The 20,231-nt window shown below is 42.2% G+C and overlaps 1 protein-coding gene across 2 annotated transcripts in view; it reads right to left on the bottom strand.

Moving 5' to 3' along the window:
* Positions 1 to 20,231, bottom strand: part of LOC111981035 (transmembrane protein 132E) — a 381,967-nt gene that overhangs the window by 103,397 nt on the left and 258,339 nt on the right. The window contains exons 1-2 of one of the 2 annotated variants that reach the window (XM_024012155.2): positions 8,936 to 9,644; positions 7,425 to 8,364 (exon numbers count right to left, since the gene is read on the bottom strand). In XM_024012155.2, the coding sequence (XP_023867923.1) occupies positions 7,425 to 8,364; positions 8,936 to 9,014 (1,019 nt within the window). In that variant the 5' untranslated portion in view covers positions 9,015 to 9,644. Of the gene's footprint in view, positions 1 to 7,424; positions 8,365 to 8,935; positions 9,645 to 20,231 lie in introns of those variants that run through there. The other variant, XM_024012156.2, reaches the window with a different exon arrangement.

Below are 20,231 nucleotides of genomic sequence, written 5' to 3'. Positions count from 1 at the left end.
GCAAGAAACTGCCTCAGGCTTAAAACCTTAGTTTGGGATAAGTCTACTTTCAGGTTGACTTGCATAAATAGCGGTCACATGGGCAAAGCTGTAGTATGTGAACAGTTGTGCTTCTGTCCTCCACACTAAAACACCAAGTTCAAAGCCAAGTTTAATTTAACATCTGTCACATACATCTTGTTTTTAAGTTTTATGTGTCCAAGGCCCATACAAATTAGATATTCACTCACATTGTGCAATGGTAAGTGGCATTCTTGACACTTTTTCCCCCTTGACGGAACATAAATAACTGAATGAGTGAGAGTGTGTGGCTACTTTACAGGTAGCTCTCTCATTGAGCAGATAAAGAATAAAAAACGGGGGGAGAGGACAGAGGATAATAAACAGGAAACCCTAATCTAGAGAGGGTCAATCAAACAAAGTCTAAGTAGAGGCAGAAGAGGATTTGAGAGGCTACAGGACAACATGTCTCTCCTGGCCCCTATCAGAGATGACCGCTGATAAGCGCCGGGGCTCAATGTCATCTGATGTGGGCTGACAAGCCACTAGTGGCAGGACGTCACTCATCCTGAGTCATCCAATCAGTGCTCAGCTCACTCCGTACCGAGCAGGCCTGACATTACCCATCAACGACATGGGAACAAGACCAGAGGGACTGGGACGAGGACACATTGCAGAGCATAGGGCCACTGGGCAGCAGGACACAGAATCCCGGGTCAGGAAGTAGCCATTTTCCTAGATAGCGGCAACAAAAATGCTGTAGGGCATAAAAATAAAATAAACATTATTTTATTGTCACATACAGCAGACGGGTGCAGTGCAATGTGCTGTATTACAGAGTCAGCCATAGTAGTACGGCGCCTCTGGAGCAAATTAGGGTTAAGTGCCTTGCTCAAGGGCACATAAACATATTTTTCTGTGGCAGGTAACCTTGTCGGCTCGGTTATTTGAACCAGCGAGCTTTCGGTTATTGGCCCAAACGCTCTAACTGCTAGGCTAACTGCCGCCCCATACTGGTCACTGTAGCTAACGTAACTCTATAAACTTTCACATCAAGCTCACATAGRCTCTCATTTGTTACTAAGGCACTTGGATATATACAGTGTACATGTTAGGTCACTATGTACGTATAAGGCAGGATTTTACTTACAGTTCATTGAAATGTCATGTCATCATCAAATAAACGGTATGTTAACATACGTACATGGTAATAATTCCAATGCATCATAAATGGAGCCACAGAATGAGATGTTTTCATTCCCTCATCTGTTTATTCACTACCCAAAATAGAGGCGGACTCCTCAATCTCATCAAAAACACAGAACAGACACATGCCGCAAACTATGCATGTAATTAATTGTAGCTTTCCTGGGTGATGATAAGCATCACAGAGACACGCTGGGTATGATTAATACTGCCATGCACTRCATTTTTATTATTTCCATGGTAACAAAACATTAAAGGCCTAGCTACATAAGCCCTCCCCACCAACACATACACATGCACAACAGCATGAACACATGAACACACACACACACAAACGTTTGTTACAATGGGAATCAGGGGGAAAAATGTGAACCGGGGGAAAAAATGGGAATTTCCAAGAGTTCGGATGAGGGGAGGGAGGGATAGAGGAGGTAGACTTCTGCTGAGTTCAATTCATAAAGACTTTCCTCATGACATCTTTAATAATATTTTKAAGGGGGAGATAGCAGTCGGAGCGGGACAGATTTTTTGGTACAGTGGCCGCCCGTCGACATCCCACCTGCTCCCCCCAGATCTCATCCAGCTCCTGCCCGCAATCCCACAATGTTATAATTACACATCTTAAAAACCACCATCTTATGCATTATACTGTGCAATGAATGCATGATTTCATAAGACCCTTTCTGTTTGGAATAATGTCATGTTATTAAAAGAAACTCCAGTGTAAACAAACTAATTTGAAGCAGCCCAGACAAAAAGTCCCTGCAAGACCGAATACAATTATGGGGGGAATTAGGAACTTTCCACTTCCAAAATCATCTCAACTCGAACTGTTAGTAAGATAAAGGAAAGGCAACAAATAGGCTAGACTGACTACTGCCCAATCATGGGCCATTATCTCATTGCCTTTAGAAAATGATTAACAACATAGGCTACTTTCCCGTGAGAACTGCAAGCTGACAATTGCTTTTATAATTCATCACAAGTGGCCACTGACTCAATCACATCAGATAATTGTTTTTGCCACCACTACTGTTTGAAGCCATCGCGCGAGCCGTTTGTGTAACATGCACCCCAGTTAGAGGTGGGGAGAGGAGAGGGACACAAGATTCATGTGATATAAAAGTGATTTTATAACAATTCACAGTGCATTTAAAACAGCAATACGACCATTATTAAATATTTTGCGGGACTAAAATAATATTTTCACCACAAATTTGACCGCCCGCCCGCAGCATGAACCATTCAGGCTGCGCAGCACACTTCTCTGTCGGGTCCGACACGGGAGTCCCGCGGTAATGCAGGGCTCTAGGTGGAGACACCTCAACAGTTGGCTTCCAGCACTGTTTCATTCACGCCCCATTTAGTCACCTGGCTCAGGGTCTCTCTGGATTTTTCCCCCCTCTATCACCTATTTTTATTCTTCTACACTCTATCCCCCAGAGAGACAGAAATGCAACACTGTATAATTCTTAGATAATCACTGAAATTGAAAAGAGGAGGGTCAACTATTAAATGAGAGGTGACATTTGAAAGTTATGTTTCTAAGGAAACCTGGTTTGCATTTCATGAAGACGATGGTGGTTAGAAATCAGTTCAGAGGTTGCAAGTTGCACAATAATGTGATGATGGTTGAAATATTAGACAAGGCAATATGGAATATTTTGAAAGGTATTATGAAAACCTTTGAAACTTGAATCTGGTCGTCCATTTTGTTCCTCCAGGTTTTAACTATGAACCGAAACTTACACATTGTGACTGTGTAAGGAAAAAAATAAAATGTTCTTGGCATATTCATCACTAAAGGGGATAGAATTATAAAACCTACATGTTATGAATGGGCGGGCCACAGATGAGGTCAAGTTATTAGTAAATTCTTGATCTATCGATGACAACAGCATTAGGGAAAGGGATTAGGCAGGACACATCTTGGAACAAAGTAATCCACATATTAGGTTATAGATCTCTCTGGGGACGGAGCATCTTCTTGGAACTGCTGTGATGGTCAGAAGTGAAATGCTTGGGGCTCTCCACCTCAGAGTCTGGGTTTTATGAGAAATGGTCAGGTCTCAAGCCACACATTCAGTTTAGTGTGAGGAGAGCCTTGACCTTGTGAAAATACTTCTGTGAGGATAAGACAGCTCACAATCAATACCTTTATACACAAACTGAAACATATCAAGCATGCATGTATGGTAGTACGCACACACATCCCATGCCTGTCCGACACACACACACACACACACACACACACACACACACACACACACACACACACACACACACACACACACACACACACACACACACACACACACACACACACACACACACACACACACACCTCTAACATACACATCTAGATGTGTATAAGAGACAGCACACACACACACACACACACACACACACACACACACACACACACACAGTAGTAGTAGTCTTTAATATTGAACTGGGGAGATAACGCTAATGCACTATTCCTGCCTGCATACTGTAAATCCTAGCACTGCCTGTTCCTGTTCGCCTTAATGAGTTATTGAAGCATAATTAATTCACGGTGAATTCCTAAATTGAAGTCAGAGTTTCCATTACGATTAGGGAGCGCCGTGTTTAAGAAGAGTTTCGCCGTCATGCCTCAGATATCGCTTAATATCTGGCCCCTTCCCCTACATCTCTCCTCATCTTCAGGAGAGTAGAAAAAGAAAGCTAATTTTCTTGAGGCTTTCATGGATTTAAATAATCATTTTATTTTGTCTGGGAACTCTAACCCTCTCATTATGTTGATGGAGAGGAATAACAGTGAGAAACACAGGGATGAGGGAGAGGAGACATGCCTCGTATCCCCTAAGCTCTAATTCGACAAGAAGTGGGTCAGCTCATGAGGAATTTAATTTGAACAGATGTCAATTAATACCCATTATGCCTGCTCTTTCAGGAGGCTGCTGAATGATCTTCATCTCATGTTCTCGGAGCCGAGTCTTAGATGAGAGATTCAAAAAGATTTTACATGATATAGTCCTCATTTCTCCACTGTGCTGGTTGAATTGATAGCGCTAGGACATTAGGTAGCTAGGCCTCTCTGTTACAGGGTAAATGGAGTGTTCCGGTTCTAGGCGAGTTCAATAGATAGATGTGCTTTATTCCCTTACAGAATGTTGAAAAACAGACACTTCAAAATGTCTTGACGTTCAGGATTCTAGAGAACATCTCCCAGTTCTCTTTTAATTGCGTAAGCTCCGGCAATTATGTAAGAATAATATTATGTTCAATACATTCAGGCACCACTTCAAAGGACTGAGATGAATAAAGTTGACTAAGTTCTTTAAATATACGGAACCAGTCAAAAGTTTGGACACACCTACTCATTCAAGAGTTTTTCTTTATTTTTACTATTTTCTACATTGTAGAATAATAGCAAAGACATCAAAACTATGAAATAACACATATGGAATCATGTAGTAACCAAAAAGTGTCACACGTACCAACAGACGGGTGTGATCATTCTATAGTGGTCCCTGTTGCGTATGATCAAACCGGTGTGATTAGAACGCTTGATTAGAACGCTTATCATAGGTGTCCATTAAAATATATGCAATAATCGGAATGCATTATTTGTCACCAGTMSTTGCGAATAAAACTGTAAATACAGTATGCTACATACATACATACAGTATGTGCCTACAGCAGAAACGACAACACGATATACAGAAAATAAGGAACTTACTTTGATAGGAACGCACAAGGAAAACAACAAGGAAGGCAAAGCAAGCACCAGCAAGAAAATGTTCCAATTCTTGCAAGACTGCACAAATTATTGCATACTTGATCTGCGCAAACATGAGTGATGTGCGGGGAGCTCTCCTCAAAGAGAGAAGTTTATCYGGCTCAGTAAAGTGTCAAACATAACTCACGCTGGGGCGACCATTAGAGATATTTGGAACTCACATGTGAAAAGGTTGAACAAATCAAAATATATTTTATATTTCAGATTCTTCAAAGTAGCCATCCTTTGCCTTGATGACAGCTTTGCACACTCTTAGCATTCTCTCAACCAGCTTAATGATGTAGTCACCTGGAATGCATTTCAATTAACAGGTGTGCCCTGTTAAAAGATACTGTGTGGAATTTCTTTCCTCCTTAATGCGTTTGAGATAATCAGTTGTGTTGTGACAAGGTAGGGGTGGTATACAGAAGATATCCCTATTTGGTAAAATACCAAGTCTATATTCTGGCAAGAACAGCTCAAATAAACAAAGAGAAATGACAGTCCATCATTGCTTTAAGACATGAAGGTGAGTCAATACGGAAGATGTCAAGAACTTTGAAAGTTTCTTCAAGAGCAGTCGCAAAAACAATCAAGCACTATGATGAAACTGGCTCTCATGAGGACCGCCACAGGAAAGGAAGGACCCAGAGTTACATCTGCTGCAGAGGATAAGTTCATTAGAGTTAACTGCGCCTCAGAAATTGCAATCCAAATAAATGCTTCACGGAGTTCAAGTAACAGACACATCTCAACTGTTCAGAGGAGACTGCGTGAATTAGGCCTTCATGGTTGAATTGCTGAAAAGAACCACTACTAAAGGACACCAATAAGAAGAAGAGACTTGCTTGGGCCCAGGACATTAGACTGGTGGAAATCTATCTCAAAGTCCAAATTTGAGATTTTTGGTTCCAACCGCTGTCTTTGTGAGAAGCAAAGTAGGTGAAAGGATGATCTCCACATGTGTACTTCCCACCGTGAAGCATGGAGGAGGTGGTGTGATGGTGCTTTTCTGGTGACACTGTCGTGATTTATTTAGAATTCAAGGCACAATWAACCAGCATGGCTACCACAGCATTCTGCAGCGATACTCCGTCCATCTGGTTTGAGCTTAGTGGGACTATCATTTGTTTTTCAACAGGACAATGACCCAACACATTTCCAGGCTGTGTAATGTCTATTTGACCAAGAAGAAGTGTGATGGAATTCTGCATCAGATGACCTGGCCTCCACAATCACCCGACCTCAACCCAATTGAGATGCTTTGGGATGAATTGGACCGCAGAGTGAAGGAAAAGCAGCCAACAAGTGCTCAGCATATGTGGGAACTCCTTCAAGACTGTTGGAAAAGCATTCCAGGTGAAGCTGGTTGAGAGAATGCCAAGAGTGTGCAAAGCTGTCATTCAGGCAAAGGGTGGCTACTTTGAAGAATCTAAAATATATTTTAATTTGTTTAACACATTTTTTGTTACTACATGATTCTATGTGTTATTTCATAGTTTTGATATGTTCACTAATATTCTACAATGTAGAACATAGTGAAAAATTAAGAACAACCGTTGAATGAGGTGTGTCCAAACTTTTGACTGGTTCTGTATATTTAAAGAACTGGGAAGCGTTATTTACTGCCTTACACCATAATTTGCAAATAAATTCATTAAAAATCCTACAATGTGATTTTCAGATTTTTTTTCTTCTCATTTCGTCTGTCATAGTWGAAGTGTACCTATGATGAAAATTACAGGCCTCTCTCATCTTTTTAAGTGGGAGAACTTGCACAATTGGTGGCTGACTAAATACTTTTTGCCCCACTGTATATATATATATATACATATATATATATATATATACACAGTGCCATACCTTGGTAATTGCCACAAGAACATGTAAGGCAGTAAGTAACGCGTTGGCCATTAGAGATGCCCAGTTACTTTTGATGATATATCATATCGTTTTCACAATATTACAACATTATTTTAGCGCTAGTTGGCTGTACCTGCACAAACTACAGTATTAATCCTTAAAGCTTGTTCTCCATCCTCTTTTTAAATAGGGAGCCAATTTGTTTTCAGTTCTTTTATTTCCATTACTGATCAAAACTCGTTTTCTCATGACTCTCTCGTCACTCTGCAGCAGACATATGGTGAGCAATAKGTTTGGAACATCGAATCGCAAATCACAGTATCAATACATATAGAATTGTGAAAATCGCATAAGTATCGTACCTAAGTATCATGATAATAACATATCGTGAGGTTCCTGGCAAATCCCAGTCCTATTGACAATATTTCCTTCTGAAAGCACACACTTCAATTCATTGCGTCCTCAACTGTTTTGGAGGAGAAGGTCCAAGGTCCCTTTCCTCTGACCTTCTCCTCTAAATAATTTTGAGAAGAAGGCTAGGAAAGAAGATGTGATGCATCCAGGAAAGATTAATTGAGAAAGAGACACTTACTTGAGGGTGAACTGCTCCACTGTGGAATTGGGCACCAGGTAGAGGAAGATGTTGAGGGTCTCTCCTGGCTTCAGCGACTTCTCAGGCAACCTCAGGAACATGTTCTTATCCAGCTGCTTGTCCACCACCAGCTGCTTCTGGCTGGAATGGTACAGGCTGATGCTACCAATGCGGAGGAGGGGATGTTGAGAGGGAGGCTCGCCCCGTGATCCTCCTCTGCGGCCCGAGCTCTCGCCGCACTCCCCTCCGCTGTCCGGGTCATGGAGGGTGTAGTACAGCTCGGCCTGGAGGGACTCCCCGCTCAGCTCCAGGACCAGGCTGTCGCTGGAGCTTTTCCTGCGTCCCAGAGGGGCCACATTGGTGTTGAACCAGGTGGGGGGCAACTCCAGCTGGGCCAAGCACTGGGCAAGGTTTCCCCGGAGGCGGCATGACGTCTTGATCTCGCGCACATCCCGGAAGCCGTGGAGCCTGACGCAGGGCAGCTTGTCCTGGACCTTGAAGTCATCCCAGTCGCGACCGGCGATGTAGAAGAGCACCTGGACCACGGGGTTGCTAGATAACACCCTCGACTGGACGATGAAGGCCCGGACCTTCCAGTTGACCGTTAGCCGCCCGAGGATGTCCAGAGGGCTGGAGGGCTGGAGGAGGTCCTTGGATAGGCTCTGGTCCTGGGTGAACGGGCCGAAGGTTATGTTAACGGCGGGAAACTCCTTGGTCTGGAAGACCACAAAGCTCTCGGAACGCTGGAGAGGGTGTTTGTTGGTGGGGCTACCGTTGCTTTGGCCCGAGGACCTGGTCTCTCGCAGGAAGAAGGCCAGCTGGGCGTTGGAAAGCTTGAAGTTGGCGGGAAGGTAGATGTCCGGAGGGGTGGGGGTGGGGGTGACTGCCGAAGATCTCAAGAGAGCATCTGAGCTAGTCGGGGATACTTTACCTGCAAACGCTGAACACAGAGAGATAGAAAGAGAGAGAGTAAAGGGTTAGAATCTTTACAATGCAACATGTATTTTCCATTTTTGCAAATTACAACAGCTCTTCACATGAAACTGCCACAGATAACAATAATTATCTGATAAAGAACAGTATGTGTCAAGTGGCCTGCAGGCAGATTGCCCATTGTGTCCAATGAAACGGGTTGTATAAGTAAACAAGCTGCATGACTCTGATTTTATCGTACCTGCTGTTCACAAGATAAACAGCTCAACACCACACACTCAACCAGTTGTTCCTCGAGTTCAATAACACACCAATAGTCAGTTTTAAAACTGACAGAGAAGCTAACGAATGGACAAAACACACAAGCTTTCAAAACAACAAGATATTTGACAAAATGTAAAAGTGAAATAGGGAGATACTTTAGAACAAAATAAAGTGGGAACAAACACTCAAACGTGTTATCGAATGACAAACTCTGGGAAAAGAGAACAAATAAAAACATGTGCCCCCAAGCTATAAAATACAATCTGCTCAGACACAGGACACAGTCATAAAAAAACAGCATTGATGTTACATACTTATCAATAGTACCAAGAACATGAAATAAATGTGCCAAAGCCTTTCCAGACAGACCAAATCAGAGATTAAAAGTCCCATATTCCAAATCGCCTGGCATTGAAAGTATATATCCTCAAATAGCCCTTCAAAAGAGTATATCCAATCATCAGTAGAGAGTGAGTTTGCAGTCACCAAGTTAACAGATTGCCAGTTTWAAAAAAAAACTCCACGTTTCTCTCATAAATCTCCTCAGATATTCGCAGTACTAGAACAGATTCCTGGTGGTTCCCCTGCTTGCGCTGCGGCACACAGCTGTGGGGGATCTACAGAAGTTCTTGAACTTGTGCTTATGTTCCCTTTGGTGCAGTCGTGGTCCACAGCATAAACCCACAGAAGCTCTTTGAATCCAGTCCACACATGTAGCTCCACTCTGGCAGCTGTCCCTGATAGACCAAACCCCTCTTCGCAAGCCCGGGTTTAATACTGTAGACAAAGCCTTGACACCGCCCTGTCTCGCCACACCTAGCCTCAGTCTATAATCAACATTTGAGCTCCCAGACAGCGCTAAGACACACAGGCCTCAAAGGACTCTTGCACCACACACACACACTCGTAAAAAAAAATACTGTTCAGCTCGATTCATCCTCTCCCACTGGACATGTTCAGGAAGAGGCTTTCGTGTTTGTGTGAGGCAGAGTGTGTGAGTGAATGAGTGTCTATGTGTGTTGGACGGGAGGGGTGGGAATGGGGGAGGGATGTACTACTTGAATGCATTCAGGCAAAGAGAGTGAGCGGGAGAAAGAGAGAAAGGGGGGGATTAGGTAAAGATCATAGTTGAATTAGCTCGGCCTGTCCCCTCTTCTTCTGCCACGGCCCCCCGAGAAAGATAATGAGGATGCCTGGGGAGGGTTGGGGGTGGGGGATTGACTACTTCTGTCCCCCAAGTGCCTGGAATTCCTACAATAAAATAGAAAGGAATTATTGGATGTGTGTGTGGTCCAAGCCTACACTCAGCATCACGCTCAATAGGGGGTCGAAAAGATGAAGGGGCCTGTTGTTCATTCCACCAGGAACCGTTTCACTTATTTCCACATCAAGAACATAAACAGAACAATTCTCATCTCGTAATGGGATAGATGTTCTTGAACACTTTTTATCAGTTCTTGTCAGTCATGTACCGATTTTCCACAGGGCTACGGCTGATTCTGCGCATCTGCTTGAGTAGCCTCTGCCGAGTTCCCAACAACCAATGTTCTGATATTCAGGGAAAATGGAAAGAGAGCCCATGACTCGACTTCCGCTTATGGACGTTAACAAGGCAACACTACATTTGAACTCTTCCTCCACATTTATTGGACTGGTTGAACAGTATTCCCAGTACAGTTTTTTTCCCTTCTCGTCAATACCATTATSTAGAGGGTCTAATTTCAGGCATATATTTTACGCCTGCTACATTAGTTTACTGCTTGAGGAACATGAGTACATTTCTGCCGAGTGGTCTGAACCATATGGTGTGCTCCTGCAGTGTGGTTAGACTCTGGCAGTCTGAGGGCCAGGCAATGAAGTACCTCTTAAGGGGTCTGACATGATACTCTCAGCTCTGCAGAGCAGCGCCGTTCCATTACGAGACATTAGCTACTTGAGTGTCTCTTCATCCCTTTCTAAACACGCGTTATGCACACAACTGATTGCTCTTGTTTAGTTCCCCCTCCCTCCTTCTGTGTACTCCAGCCCGATGTACGGGCTGATTGAGGGGGCATGATTTACGGGCCCAAATGCACTGGGGGTGCTCCTCCTTTCACTTTTCCTTTGCTGCTGTATCAAAGTGGGGTCGGGGTGGATGGGGGCGCAGATGGGGCTTACAACAGGAAACCTGATACCCCCCCCCCCCTATTTGGCTTCCTATTAGACATAAGGGCCAAATTGATTGGCTTCTCTTCCTGTTGCATGCTCCGTTACATGATACCCATCTGTTGGGTGGGGGATATCAATGAGTAGCTAGCATCACCTCAGGGTTCTTTCCATCTATCAGGTCACTTTCCCTGATGGGGATTAATGAAAATGTCTGACCACAATTGGATGTTGAGGTTGGGGCTATTTCATTACCATTTAGAGCCAATCCGCAGTTTACGAAACACAACGATTAGTAGCGCAACGCAGTACGTGAATGTCATTTTTCATCACAAAATGGGTGGTTCCTTGTAGTACGCAGTCCTGCCTACGGCGCAATGCAACGCAATTTCCTCTGCATTTTTTTTATGGAGAATATTATTGCTTGCACGACGGTGGGGGCAGTGTTGTGTAGATAATGAGGCTGTATTTTACCACAAACTCGCTTGGTTGAAATGGAACCAGAAAAATAGCTTTAGCTCCTTTCTTTTTTGGCACAAAGTTGTTTCACAAAAATAATGAACTCTACATCGATCACTTTAAACTGCTATAAAAAGTAAGCACCAGTGTTGCTATAAATCTGTGAACTAAAGTGATGGGCTCGGTTTCCCCCTTATCCCATAGGCTACTCCAAGACACCGCCGGCGGAGAAGAGGTATTCGGAGTGGACTTTTAGTCCAACTCAGGAGACATGCACACCATCTACTGCTTTTGAGTATTTTACTCGCTAATGTTCAGTCCCTGGATAATGAAGTAGACTAGCTCAGGGCAAAGATCTCCTTCCAGAGAGATATCAGGGGCAGTAACATACTATGTTTCACGGAATCATGCCTCTCTCCGAATATACTGTCCCTGTCCATACAGCCAGCTGGGTTCTCAATACATTGTGAGGATAGGAATAAAGAACTCTCGGGGAAGAAGGCGGAGGTGTATGTTTCATGGTGTGATTGTAGTAACGTACAGGAACTCGAGTCCTTTCGTTCACCCAACCTAGAAAACCTCACAATCAAATGCCGAGAACTAGAGAATTTTCTTYGGTTATCGTCACAGCCATGTACAGTCCCACTCAAGCCCATACCACGACAGCTCTCAAGGAACTACAAACTGGAAACCGCATATCCTGAGGCCGCATTTACTGTAGCTGGGGACTTTAATAAAGCAAATCTTAGGAAAACTCTACCAAAGTTTTATCATCACATTGTCTGTAGTACTCGCGCTTCAACAACTCTCAACCATTATTACTCTCCCTTCCGGGATGGATACAAGGCCCTTCCCCGCCCTCCCTTCGGGAAATCAGATCCCGACTGCATTTTGCTCTTCTCTTCCAATAGGCAGAAACTCAAACAGGAATTACCCGTGCTAAGGTCTATTCAATGCTGGTTTGACCAATCGGAATCCATGCTTCAAGAGTGTTTTGATCTTGCGGACTGGGACATGTTCCCGGGTTCCCTCTGTGAATAACATTGAAGTATACACTAACATGGTGACTGAGTTTATCAGGAAGTGTACAGGGGATGTTGTTCTCACTGTGACGATTAAAACCTATCCAAACCAAAAACCGTGGATAGATGGCAGCATTAGCGCAAAGCTGAAAGTGCAAACCCCCACAATTAACCACAGCAAAGTGACTGGGAATACGATTGAATACAAACAGTCCAGTTATGGCCTCCGTAAGACAATCAAACAGGCAAAACGTCAGTACAGAAAAAAGTGGAGTAGCACRGATTAAAAAGGGAAAACCAGCCACGTCGCGGACACCAACGTCTTGCTCCCCGACAAGATAAACAAGTTCTTCGCCCATTTGAGGATAGCACAGTGCTGCCGACACAGGCCGCTCCCGAGGACTGTGAGCTCTCATTCTCCGTGGCCAACGTAAGACATTTAAGCGTGTTAACCCTCGCAAGGCTGCCGTCCCTGCATCCCCAACCGCATCATCAGAGCATGCACAGACCAGCTGGCTGGAGTGTTTACAGACATATTCAATATCTTCCTATCCCAGTCTGCTTCCCTCACTTGCTTCAAGATGTCCACCATTCTTCCTGTAACCAAGAAAGCGATTGTAACTGAACAAATTACTATCGCCCCGTGGCACTCACTTATGTCATCATGAAGTGCTTTGAGCGGCTAGTTAAGGATCATATCACCTCCACCTTACCCGACACCCTAGACCCAATGCAATTCACATACCACCCCAATAGATCTATGGATGATGCAATCGCCATCACACTGCCCTATCCCATCTGGACAAGAAGAATACCTACAGTTTAAGTCGGAAGTTTACATATACCTTAGCCAAATACATTTAAACCCAGTTTTTCACAATTCCTGACATTTAATCCAAGTAAAAATGCCTTGTTTTAGGTCGGTTAGGATCACCACTTTATTTGAAGAATGAGAAATGTGAGAATAATAGTAGAGAGAATAATTTATTTCAGCTTTTATTTCTGGTGTAATACGTTTACATACACTCAATTAGTATTTGGTAGCATTGCCTTTAAATTGTTGAACTTGGGTCAAACGTTTCGGGTAGCCTTCCACAAGCTTCCCACAATAAGTTGGGTGAATTTTGGCCCATTCCTCCTGACAGAGCTGGTGTAACTGAGTCAAGTATGTAGGCCTCCTTGCCCGCACACGTTTTTTCAGTTCTGCCCAGACATTTTCTATAGGATTGAGGTCAGGGCTTTGTGATGGCCACTCCAATACATTGACTTTGTTGTCCTTAAGCCATTTTGCCACAACTTTGGAAGTATGCTTGGGGTTATTGTCCATTTGGAAGAACCATTTGCGACCAAGCTTTAACTTCCTGACTGATGTCTTGAGATGTTGCTTCAATATATCCACATCATTTTCCATCCTCATGATGCCATCTATTTGTGAAATGCACCAGTCCCTCCTGCAGCAAAAAACCCCACAACATGATGCTGCAACCGTGTTTCACGGTTGGGATGGTGTTCGGCTTGCAAGCCTCCCCCTTTTTCCTCTAAACATAACGATGGTCATTATGGCCAAACAGTTCTATTTTTGTTTCATCAGACCAGAGGACATTTCTCCAAAAAGTACGATATTTGTCCCCATGTGCAGTTGCAAACCGTAGTCTGGCTTTTTTATTGCGGTTTTGGAGCAGTGGCTTCTTCCTTACTGAGCGGCCTTTACGGTTATGTCGATAGAGGACTCGTTTTACTGTGGATATAGATACTTTTGTATCTGTTTCGTCCAGCATCTTCACAAGGTCCTTTGCTGTTGTTCGCAGATTGATTTGCACTTTTCTCACCAAAGTACGTTCATCTCTAGGAGACAGAACGCATTTCCTTCCTGAGCGCTATGACGGCTGCGTGGTCCCATGGTGTTTATACTTGCGTACTATTGTTTGTACAGATGAACGTGGTACCTTCAGGCATTTGGAAATTGCTCCAAAGGATGAACCAGACTTGTGGAGGTCTTTCTTTCTGAGGTCTTGGCTGATTTATTTTGATTTTCCCATGATGTCATGCAAAGAGGTACTGAGTTTGAAGGTAGGCCTTGAATTACATCCACAGGTACAACTCCAATTGACAAAAATTATGTCAATTAGCCTACAGAAGCTTCTAAAGCCATGACATCCTTTTCTGGAATTTTCCAAGTTGTTAAAAGGCACATTCAACTTAGTGTATGTAAACTTCTGACCCACTGGAATTGTGATACAGTGAATTATAAGTGAAATAATCTGTCTGTAAACAATTGTTGGGAAAATTACTTGTGTCATGCGCAAAGTAGATGTCCTAACCGACTTGCCAAAACTATAGTTTGTTAACAAGATATTTGTGGAGTGGTTGAAAAATGAGTTTTAATGATTCCATCCTAAGTGTATGTAAACTTCCGACTTCAACTGTAGCTAAGTAATGAACCATCATCCCAACCCATGAAGTTACTACCCTGCATGAATCTGCGGGTAGCTAATCAACCAGGTTCAATGTTAGCTAGCTAACATTAGGCTATAACTAGGCAAGCAAATGACTCTGAGATACGAATAATAAGATCATACATGTAACGTTAGCTAGCGAGCCAGCCAGCTAACGTTAGCTAGCTAACAGTACACTAACTTGAAATGAAACCACTTTCTATCAAAATTAGAAATGTGTAATATCTGAAAATGTATTAAGCTAGACTATCTTACCCGTATTCAGTAACAGTCAAAAGTTCAGACACACCTACTCATTCAAGGGTTTTTCCTTTATTAATTTTTTTACAATTTGTAGAATAATAGTGAAGACATTAAAACTATGAAATTACACATATGGTGTAACCCAAAAAAGCGTTAAACAAATCAAATATACTTTATATTTGAGATTCTTCAAAGTAGCCACCCTTTGCCTTGATGACTGCTTTGCACCCTCTTGGCATTATCTCAACCAGCTTCATGAGGTAGTCACCTGGAATGCATTTCAATTAACAGGTGTGCCTTGTTGAAAGTTAATGTGTGGAATTTCTTTCCTCAATGCGTTTGAGCTAATCAGTTGTGTTTTGACAAGGTAGGGGTGGTATACAGATGATAGCCCTATTTGATAAAGGACAAAGTCCATATTATGGGAAGAACACCTCAAATAAGCAAATACAAACGACAGTCCATTACTTTAAGACATGAAGGTCAGTCAATATGGAACATTTGAAGAACTTTGAAAGTTTCTTCAAGTGCAGTCGCAAAAACCATCACGCGCTATGATGAAACTGGCTCTCATGAGGACCACCACAGGAAAAGAAGACCCAGAGTTACCTCTGCTGCAGAGGATAAGTTTATTAGAGTTAACTCAGATTGCAGCCCAAATAAATGCTTCACAGAGTTCAAGTACCAGACACATCTCAATATCAACTGTTCGGAGGAGACTGCGTGAATCAGGCCTTCATGGTAAAATTGCTGCAAAGAAACCACTACAAAAGGACACCAATGAGAAGAAGAGACTTGCTTGGGCCAAGAAATATGAGAAAAAAGGAGATTTTTGGTTCCAACCGCCGTGTCTTTGTGAGATGCAGAGTGGGTGAATGGATGATCTCTGCATGTCTAGTTCCCACCATGAAGCACAGAAGAGGTGTGTTGGTGTTGGGGTGTTTTGCGAAAAGAAAAAAAAAATTCAAAGCACACTTAACCAGCATGGCTACCACAGCATTCTGCAGCAATATACCATCCCATCTGGTTTGTGCTTAGTGGGACTATCATTTGTTTTTCAGATGACCTGGCCTCCACAATCACCCGACCACAACCCAATTGAGATGGTTTGGGATGAGTTGGACCGCAGAGTGAAGGAAAAGCAGCCAACAAGTTCATACTGTAGTAAACATACTGTAGTAATACTGTAGTAATACATACTGTAGTAAACATGTGAAAGTGCCTAATTCCTTACATAAGGAAGAGCAGGCCATGTCTGTACTACAGAATGCGGGGCACGCGGGAGACCGGTGTTATTTCATAGTTGTGATGTCTTCACTATTATTCTACAATGTAGAAAATAGTAAAAATAAAGAAAAATCCTGGAATGAGTAGGTGTGTCCAAACTTTTGACTGGTACTTGCTTAATTAATTTGATTCAAATTATGTTTTTCCTATTCCAAGAAAAAAAAACTCTGGGTTTCCATTAGGATGGAATGGAAAATGTGGCGCTGTACAACGTGACGGTCGGCAGTATAGTACTGGGCTATTTAACTAACAAATCCCCGTAGGGCACGAGGAAGGAGTAGGCTGTCCTTGTAAATAAGAATTTGTTCTTAACTGCCTTGCCTAGTTAAATAAAGGTTACACTAAGAGCATAACATTTCTGCACCCTAATTTTCTAATTATTGTCTAACCAATACCCAAATGGAGATTAAGTGAAAAAAATCAGATTGATTTATCAAGACCAGTCCCCATATTTGCCTCAGAGCAGCGCAAAACTGTGCTAAAATAATTGTAGGCTTTTGCTTCTAACTTTTATATGCTCTTTAAATAAATATGAACATTAATTATGTGTGTTCGCTTGTTTTGTACTGTTCTGTAGTTTCGACCCAATGATTCGTCTGACAAACAAAGAACTTCACGTCCTACAGACCTAGTAATGGATCAAAGCTGGCGAGACATTCAATGATGTCATCTTCACAGACGAATCAACCGTGGCCCTTGAGCAATTTGCTCATAATTGCTACAGAAAAAGAGGAAGAAGATCAAGCAAGCCGAGTCCCAAGCATCCGCTTAAAATCCCTGTATGGGGCAACCTCTCGCCAGGGACCAGGCCCATATTTGATTTTTGATGGTTTGTTTGGCTATTTACGAAGCAAAAGGTACATAAACTTTTGTTGCCTACACCTCACGGACTATTATGTGTTAAACAATAATTCACTCTTGTCTCCTTTTTCAGGTATCATGGCTCGAGATTTCTTTGAGGAAGAAAATATCAAGAGATATGCTGGACTCTGTCAGAGGTGTTTCTGGGTACACATCGTTTCTTTCAAGGTAGGATTATAGCAATATTTTGTTACGTTTAGGCCTATTTACATGTATATTTCTATTTTTGTACCTCATTTTGGCTGTTAGGCTAAATGTCTTTTTTTCTTCTCCAAATGCAGACAATGACCCAAAACACACTGCCGACCGGGTTTGCATTGCAAATGAGGGCATAAACTGGGTCAAGACGCCAGCAGAGTAAGTAGACATTTATGTAGTAAAATAAAGATTAAACAATAAATAAATAAATAAATAAAAGACCTACAACACCTTCGGTAGGCCTACAGTATATCTAATAATAATAATCTAAACACATTCTTTATTGTAACCACAATGCCACATCTATATTTCCAATTACGTTTAGAGTTTGGGATTTACAAATGTGCGCTTTTAATTATTGGTTACATTGATTTAGTTCGAACGTGCAGACTTTTTTTCTTTAAATGATTGTTTCATGTAGGATGCTACATTTTTGACCAGTTGCTATTGTAAGTAGGGGTAATAAAATAAATCCTACTTCTATTAGGCAGTTAAGCCTCATAGCCTACCTCAGCCAGTTGTTATTTTATATAGGTCTAGGTTCTGAAAAAAGACACTCCAATTTAGCCCTCTTGTTGTTTGTAAAGTCAAATTAAAATGAAGATTATTGTTGAAATGAGATTTCTCCATCTGTTGGTGTGCAACACTTGCATTATATATTTTTTCAGAACATTAACCGTGTGTAGGTAGAAGTGGAAAGATAGATACAAATGATTTGTTGCAAGTTGGGGGGGATCACAACTTGCTCGGCAATTAGACAATTCTTTAGTAAAGGTAGAATAGTCTTTTGTTCAGCTAATAGCCCATCCTGCTACGCTTGTGAAAAACTAATAATMAACTTTTCCCCCTTTCCACATGTTAAAGATTTCAATTGATAAAGTGTTTTTAGACTTATTAATCGGCCCCAAACCCAATTAGTACATTTGGGCACAGTTGATAGCATGCTGGACTTCGGGCTAGAATGTTCAGGGTTCGAAACCTGCTCCCTGCTTGTTTCATTACATTATTATAGCCTGGATTGTTACTCCCATCTCATTCCTCGCTCTCTTCCACGTGTCATTCAGCACGCTTGTGGGCATGCTGGCAGGATGTACTGTTTTTTATTCTGTATATATGAATTACAAATCAGCCTTTACTTAAATCATGTTTCTMGTCTATTGCATAGTTACAATGTGTAATCATTGATATCCCAGGAGCAGGAGTGTTAAACACTGAAGTGTATAATTGTAATGCATACATGCAGACACAGCATCATTCAAATAATCGAGTTTGATACACCTGGTATTGGATATGACTGAAAAAAAAACTTGCTAAATAGCGATTTTGGTAAATTAACTTTATGACCAAAAAATGCACAATCATTAACTAACATATTCCTCTCAATTGTACATTTTTTGCTTGACTCGTTATGACATTTTAACTACTTACATTTGCTTCCCCCGTAATGTTTTGTCAGCCATCTTTGCTGAAGAAAGTCACCAGGGACGGGTGGCTCGCATCAAATTCATCATTGGAACCACTCAATATGATTGCTCATATAAAAACCTTGGGACCCAAATGCATAATGAGTGCTCTAACTCCCTCTAGCGGTAGTCTGGAGCAATGAAGCATTGACACTGGGTACCTCTAAGTCCAGCGGTGTAAGCTCGCAACTTTTAAAGGAGGAACCACTGTAGCTGCATTTCGTTTCGCTCCATACAAATTGTGCCAGCTGATTCATGATTTCGACTGGCTGAGAAACGCTGCCTGCCTGTCTGTGCTGTCCCGACACKTTCATTACTATGGGGCAGCTGGAGATCGAATTTGAATATTGAAACAATGTTGCAAATGTTGGAGAGACAGACAGCAAGGTTCAAACAAATCTCCACTGTTGAAAAGTATGCAGGCTGGATAACTTCATGTCACTTGCTAGCTAGCTACCTAGCCAACTTCAGCTAACTCAAACTGGAATGAAAGTACTCTAGCTGCATTTTAGTTTGTTTGAGCTTTTTTTCTATTGACATTTACTTGGGAATGGCCATGATAATGTCATTGAAGCGCGACTTCGCCTGTCTCAGAAAAAGTTGTCTCGTCTGGGCACCTTTCACTCTCTATGAATGGTACAGAGATCGAAATTCAAAAGTGAAACACTGTTTCCAAAGTCGGACAGGCAGACAGCGAGGCATATATTAACCCCCGCTGTACCAAACTAAATGCTAGGATGGAACCAAGGGGAAATAGTGTGCGAGTTGAGATAAATACAAGAGATTATTATTTGGACAGCAACATGAACAGTGATGATTTGCAGATTATGAAACTATTAGCAGGCATAGTGTGTCACGCTGCTTGTCAAGCAAATCACCATCCAGGATCCAAACAACCAGTTTTCTACTCTTTTTGCCTCGCCTTCCAAGCTCCCCAAAGCCTTGTGAAAATGAACGAGGTGGCACAGACACCCCCACACAATCCCCTGGAAGGGAGCATCAATAAGGCGTTGGATGGTTTAGAGCCTAGCGAGGAAATCAGACATACCAGTGAAAATACTTGGATTACTACACAGTATGCACCTTTGAAATGTGCAAATCACAGTTTTTGTGAAATAGGCCAACACTGAACAGGGAACATGCTACATAAGCATATTCTTGCTTAATAATTAATGATGTTACAAATATGTACAACAACAACAGAGTTGTTTTATTCTGTTTTTAAATAACAGCACAGGTTTCCTGGTGCCATGAAAAGGCTACAGTGTCACATATAAAGCAGCCTGCCAAAGTAAGTGAAAATATAGACACAGTGTTATGAGCAGAGCGACGCAGGTTAAAATATGCAGAGCAATTAATTTTATGGGCATGGCAGGGAAGTGAGTAAATGCCTCTTCAAGGACAGGGGAAGGAAAGGTTGCTTGAGCGTTTAAAGTGAACGACAGCTTTCTCGACCGAGATACTAATATCTATCCT

This window comes from Salvelinus sp. IW2-2015, linkage group LG20, assembly GCF_002910315.2.
Source record: "Salvelinus sp. IW2-2015 linkage group LG20, ASM291031v2, whole genome shotgun sequence".
NCBI lineage: Eukaryota > Metazoa > Chordata > Actinopteri > Salmoniformes > Salmonidae > Salvelinus > Salvelinus sp. IW2-2015.
Note: the sequence above shows the minus strand (reverse complement) of the source record. Positions and strands in the feature narration are given on the sequence as shown.